Genomic DNA, 6,991 nt, shown 5'->3' on the forward strand with positions numbered 1-6,991 from the left:
ACAAGGACGGAAGGTTAAACTGAATCATAATAAGAAAATATCTAGTCGAGTCAACCTATTCGATTTTTTACTGAATTGAAGTAACAAAAATATTTTATGTAGAGACAGCATGAGAATTAAATGGGAAAAAAACTATAAAATATGCCCTTTATTTCCTTTTTATTGTGATAAAGTATTTTTATCTAAGTTTAATAAAAATCGAATGCGGGCTTATAACATAATATGTTAATTATTAGAAAACGATCAGTTGAAGAATTGGATCATTGAGACACTTTGAAGTTATATGAAAAAATTCATTACTACTTCAATAATAACATTCTAAATGTGAAATAAAGTATTAAGTAGGGAAAAGTAAAAATGATGGTTCTACACGTATCCTTCGGTTTATAAAAGTGATCTTGTTTAATTTACTACGACACCATGCTAGTTGATCTGTCGTTATCCTTGACATGTTCAACACTCTCAAAACCAATTTCATGTCCACTTGAGAGAAAAAGTAAAGCACTTGATCTGCCTCATCTTCATGATGCTTTTGGAACTTCTTCAGAATGCAGCTTCCACTCCTCAAAATCTCTCTCAATCTCTTCTCTTTCTGCAAAAAATGCAATCTTTAAAGAACAAACTCGATTGCATTTCACATTAAGAAAGTGACTGTTGAAGCTTTAGTCAGTTACCTTTTGAAGATCTGTTCTAATCTCCACCAAAAGCTCTGAATTTGAAGGGTCTTGGAGCTGTACATGATTTTCTTTTAGACCTTTTAGAGCCAAGCTAGATGCATCTTTATCAGCTCTTATAAAACGCCAAATTGTTCTGATGGATTCTTCCAAAATCTCCACTAGCATGTCACTGGTGATTGCATCTTTATCTGCTTCTCTTTTACTGAATTTCCTTTTATCCTTGGCGTTGTCTTCTGCGTCCAAATAAGATTCTAAAACCATGAGGAACTTTTTTGTCTCATGTATGAAACTTTATATGGTCCCCCCACATAGGAAAGTGGACATGAAAAAGGTAACCACCATGTTCCATTTTGAATAAAGACACTAACGGAATTCACATTCTAATTTAAAAAAAAAAAAAAAGAACAGAAAATTCACCCCTTATTACTGGAACTTGAAGAAGATTGCGCATTGCACAACGATTCCTGGCATAGTTTTGAACTCGTGGACCATGGAGGAAAGGTTCATTCTCTATAAACCTTTGGAGAAGCACTTGGAATTGTTGAAATTCTCCTGCTACTTCGTTGAATCTTAGTAACCCGTATTGGTCAGATTCCCATAGCTTCAAGGCCTTCTCATATTCCCACTGAAGGAATTCCCAAGAAAGGCACAATTGCCCCACATAAACCATTTCCAAGTCACTGTATAATTCTGCTACAAACTTCTTCATTGGGTCAGCTTCTATTTGTTTTCGTCTAGAAAGGCGAAAGCCGCGTGGAATAATGCTTGTGAATGCTGGTGAAGGGTTTTTACGGGTTGAAAATGATTGGAGTGGGTCCTTTGACTGCAAAACACCTACAATTTCCAAGAAACTTAAGGAATGTGCTATGACTATGATTGGAATCTTCTCTGTTAAGCGTAATGCAAAGGGTAATGAAGATTATAAAAGTATAACAACTTTCCCTGAGAATGCTTTCCTAACTAGTCTTGCATGGTAAGAGTTGTTTACAGAAAGAGATAAGAAACAAAAGGCGATAGAAACATTTCTTGGAGCATTACTGTCAGTGCTAGATCATTGTAGGGACTGGTTTCTTTTGGAAATTAGGAAAAAAGTTATCCACAATAAGAAAATGTCCAATTGTTAGGCAGAAAAATAGTAATTGCTTATTTAATGTTTATGAACCAATTAGATGTGATCATCTAGTTAAATGTAAAGGAGGTGGTAGCTTTTGGTAGCTTTATGCGAATCTGACATTGTTAAATACTTGATAGAGCTATTAGACAAGGAAAAGCTTAGTGTAGTTATTCACTCAACTGCTATATGTATTTGGGTAATTCATGATTTCCTAGTGCCCAGCTAACCAATTGAATGGGTCGTTACCTCTACTTTAATGATTTAGATGAGGTAGGTCTTGATGACCATCTAAATTAAATGAAATTGTTCATTCACTAAGCACACTAACTTTGAACAAACAAGTGAAGAGAAATTTTTTTAAAAAAAAAGGAAAAATAGCTGCAGAAAAGAAAATCAAAGTTCAGGTTACTGATGTAAAAAATACTGACCTATAGCATACATCTTTTGGTAATTCAAGATGTCGAATTTCCGCATTCGTTCTCTATAACTCCTGTAGAATTTTGGAAGCTCGTTTGTGGTGTTACCATGCTGTAATTTTTCATCAATTTTCCATGGCTTCAAGTCTTCCATTATCCTTGGAGACTCAGAATCCTCAAGGATGGTTGGCAGACCAGTGGCTCTGACCTTCTTCAGTTCCATCTTCAACTGTTCTATCAAATCTTGATGTTCCCACAGTGTGTCAAACCGGTTGGAATCCTCAAGATCAATAGTTGTTAAAGTTTGTGAATGGGGCTCCATTGATTGCTGAAGCTTGGAATTGATATTTTTATCTTCAAAACTTTTTCCTGAAGACTCCTCTAGTCTGCATTCTTCTTCCAACTTTCCAAGCTCATCCATTACATCTTCATCCTCTTCGGTGAAATCATCAGGCTCATATCCAACATCCAAATTCTCATATATTTTCTCGTCCATATCCTCTTCTGTTAAAACTGCATTTTCTTCTGCATTGCTCTCCGGTGTCTCAAACTCCACGGTGTTTCCAAAATCTGTGTCCGACAAAAACCCCTCCCCCAAAGAACTGATAATAGAATCTGAGTTGGAACTTGAACAAATAGAATCATCTTCCGAAAGAAAATTGCGAACAATTGGCTCGACAGGATGCTCTATCGACTCCTCAGCTTTGAGTTTCTTTTCTGTGAAATTGTCGAGATTTTCTTCACTAACCCCTTCTTCACAATTTTCTGGCATAAAATTCTTCCTTAACAATAACCCAAAATCATATTTAACTTGATTTTCCAATTTAAAGGCTTCGTTTGAATGAACAAAACATTCTTTGACAGTGAAATTTCCAGCCTGAGGTTCATCCAAGAAGTGACTGAAACTCTTGCCTGACATGAACTCATACTTATTGGTGGTGCTGGCAGAAACAGCATCACCCCCCTTCACAAAATCACTACTTTCATCATACCCGTCCCTGAATTCGTCATCATAATTGTAATTCCACTTTTGGTATTCAAATTTGAAAACGAACTTTGTCGTTTCATCTTCTTCGGACCCAAAATTCTCACTGCCACGAAGAGTTTCAGAACAACGTTTTTCAATGGACTTTGTTCCTCCCTGGCAACCATCGGAATAATTTGGATCATTTTCACGTGAGAGAGCATCAGCCAGATACCCAAAATTTTCAGACTCAGAGTGAATTGACTCAGCTTGCTCATTGTCACAAGAAAACTGGGAAGAATAAAGCGGTTTCATTGCTCTAGAAGAATCAGAACAACAGAATCTGGAACCGAAAAAAAAGAAGAGATTAAATGAAATGGCCAATTGGTATATCAATTATTGAACCGTTGGTAGAATTCACATTCTAAAATTGAGAATACAATACCTCATGAAGACTTTGGTGAAGACCCAAAACAGAGTATTCAAAAGCCTAGAGAGAAATTTCTGAAAATATTCCGCAAAAGGATCCATTTCCGTTGAAGAAAACCTTTCACAGAATCCATAATCACATAAATGGAAGTGGGATTTTCACCCAAATCTCATTGAGGGGGTGAATTCATTCCACAAACGTGTTCATTCCTTTTGAAGCAAAACAGAGGAAATTAAAACAGGGGAAAGTCATGCAACTCTGATTTTAACTTTGAAAATTTGCACAGGAATGAGACTTTACACCCGCAGGGATAAAGATGTACGTGCAAACTCTGGAAGATGTTTTTCACATGCGAATCCGATTCAGCAGAGGGTGAAGTGTTACCTAATTATTCGGAAGGGAAAGAAAAAGGATGTGGAGAGAAAAGAACATGTCAGCGACCTGTGTTCTGAGTTGGGTTGCTTAGAACCTAGAATTCTGGTTCTGTATTGCCGTTGTTACCATGATTCTGGGTCTGTTTCTACTTCTCTTGATTTGGTTTGGTTCAGAAGAGAATTCAAAGGTTGTGTCAAATTGAAAGTTTACGCCTCATTCTACTACAGAATGGAAAAACCAAACAATATATACTAGCGTTTGGGGTCTTACTCTCAGTAGTTTTCATGTTAATATATGTTGTTTAGTGTATATTTTTATTTTGATTTCTGTAATATTTTCATTTTCATCTTTTCCAAATTTAAAATTATTGTTTTGTTTACGTGAAAGAGGAGAAAATTTTTCTCTTGTCTATCTACAACACCTTTTGCTTTCATATCTGAAAACAAACAAAATCAATATCGTAATTCTTAATGTTATTTAAGGTAAGTGGATAATTTTTATTCCTAAAGTTAAAATATCTTTTAAAGTTATTATATATTAACACATAATAATTTAACATTCTTCCATTAACAAACAATTAACGGGTGCTATGTCATAATAAAATAATAAATTTATTATTTTTACAGTACCAAAATTAAAATTATATCTGCTAGATAAATATATTTAATAGGTGAGAGAACATACGAATTTAATTTATATCATTTTAACTTTAATGCATAATAGAATTTTTGTATAGATATTTAGTCAAAATAACTTATTACATATAATCCATAAATTACTGTAAATTTGTCATATACATTTTAAAGATTTTATGTATGCGTTTGTGTATATACACACTAAATGTAATTGAAGGATATGGTTAGTATTTTAAATAAATTCAATTGATATTAAATGTCACTAAATGTGTTTTTTACTTCTAATATCTTGAGTGTTACGTTTGTGAATACAAAATGGTTTTTGACATTTATAAGGTATCCATAATTCTAACCACTTTTTATTGTTAGTGTAAACAGAATTGATGGAAGAGAAGTCAAAGAAGTGTGGCTAAGAAAATACGACCATAGTCGACATTGGTTATAGAATTGTACAATTCTCACTCTCTTATTTACGCAAAAAAATAGACCTAATTTTGACTTTCCAATGTATAATATATTTTTTGTGTGTGTTAAAAATAAATAAATTTCTCTTTGCACGAAACTTTGAAGAATATATATATATATATATATATATATATATATATATATATATATATATATATATATATATATATATATATATATATATGGGGTTTGCTAACGTGCATACGCCTACATTTTAGCAATTGTGTATCAAGTTTTAGTAGACAAAAATGTCATTATATATAATGAATTCTAAGTTTTAAGGTTAAGGGTATTTTAATAATTTTTATTCTCAAAACAAAAAAACAAACTCTCAAACTCTTACTGAACTCTCTCATTCCTCTCAACATGAATTCTCTTTCATCTCTCTCACTCCAACCTTTTCTCTGTCATCCCTATTGTAACCCTAATTGAAACAATCAGAAACACTTGCCGTTAAACAATTTGTCTTTGTAAAGAGTTGAGTCATTGACATATTCACCTTCAGACAACTCATTATAAAATTATTATTTTTTGTAAGAAATTTACAAGCCAATTACCAATTCCTTTGATGTCATTTTGCTTGTGAAAATTAGATAAGACAAAAATTATAAAATGAAAACTCATTATATAATCGTATTTTGTGAGAAATTGCTTAACAGCCAGTGTTTCTGAATCTCCATACTCTTCCTCGCCCACACACAACAACCAGCGACACCGCAATTTGTTGTTCTTGCTCTGTTAGTTCATTTGTTTTACACTTTAATAACAAAATAATTGATGATGTTGATGTTGATTTTTGATTGGAGAGTTGTGTTATATATTTTCCCTTCTGATTATTATTAAATTTCAATTTTAAATTTTAGAATTTTGTTGTGTTACAAACTTCCCCTCTGCATGCACACTATCATCAATAAACCAAGATCAAAATCAAACCAAGTTAGCCAATTAAAAATTAAGTTAGAAGAATGTAATGGTAAATAAAACATTTAGCTTCACAAATCACAAAAACAAATTAGATAAGTGAGGAAGGTAGATTAGAGTTAAGTGAGTGTTTCTGATTTTTTTCAGTTGAAGGTACCATAGGATGACAGAGAAAATGTTGGAGTGAGAGAGATGAAAGAGAAAGGGTTGACAGGAATGAGGGAGGTGAGTAAGGATTTAGGAGTTTCTTCTTTTAGTTTTGAAAATGAAAATTATTAAAATACCCTTAATCTTAAAATTTAGAATCTATGATATATATAAGGATATTTTTGTCTACTAAAACTCAGTACACATTGTTAAAATGTAGTAAATGAAAAACAGAAGTACGTGCATTAACAAACTCATATATATATATATATATATATATATATATATATATATATATATATATATATATATATATATATATATATATAGGATGGCAGCCATTAACGCTAATTAATTAAAAAAATTTTATTGCTATTTAATATATATTAAATGAAGGTTTGACTAATTTAACAATTATTTTCGGTTTTTTTTATTAATTTGATTAAACCAGTTTCATATTCCAATGTTGATTACAAAATATATAAATAGGATCACTTAGTAGAATTTCTATCGTTCTTATCGTGTCTTTGATTTAATTATTTGTTTATTCCAAATAGTGATAAATTAATTTTTGAACTTTTCAGCGTAATCAAAATGTGAGGTTAGATTAAACTTAACAGTATTTTCATTTAAATATGAAAATGATAGATGATATAGAAAATGTTTGTATACTATAAAGACTTTATGCAATCCGAAGGCACATAAATTAATGAATGTAGTTGACAAGAAACCCATTTACATAGAAATCGTGAAAAAGAAAGAAAAAAAAGAAGGTATGTTATATTAGCCGAAAATAACTTTTTTCTTTCTTTTTTTTTTTCATTGTGATGGTATCTTTTTTCATGTA

General features: G+C 31.9%; 1 protein-coding gene across 2 annotated transcripts; it reads right to left on the bottom strand.

The window, feature by feature from the left end:
• Positions 1–279: 279 nt before the first annotated feature.
• On the bottom strand, positions 280–4,224 carry LOC124844827 (uncharacterized). Of its 2 annotated transcripts, none has more exons than XM_088114642.1 (5): positions 3,617–4,224; positions 2,220–3,514; positions 1,095–1,511; positions 675–907; positions 280–592 (listed from the first exon to the last, which is right to left on the bottom strand). In XM_088114642.1, the coding sequence occupies exons 1-5, from the start codon at positions 3,700–3,702 to the stop codon at positions 338–340; spliced, it is 2,286 nt and encodes a 761-aa protein (XP_087970768.1). In that variant the 5' UTR covers positions 3,703–4,224; the 3' UTR covers positions 280–337. The 2 variants fall into 2 exon arrangements, with proteins under 2 accessions (XP_087970768.1, XP_047177793.2); XM_047321837.2 differs by having other exon boundaries at positions 675–910; positions 3,617–4,214.
• Positions 4,225–6,991: the final 2,767 nt, after the last annotated feature.

Source organism: Vigna umbellata, chromosome 4 (assembly GCF_029865625.1).
Source record: "Vigna umbellata cultivar VRB3 chromosome 4, Vumbellata_1.0, whole genome shotgun sequence".
Taxonomy (NCBI): domain Eukaryota; kingdom Viridiplantae; phylum Streptophyta; class Magnoliopsida; order Fabales; family Fabaceae; genus Vigna; species Vigna umbellata.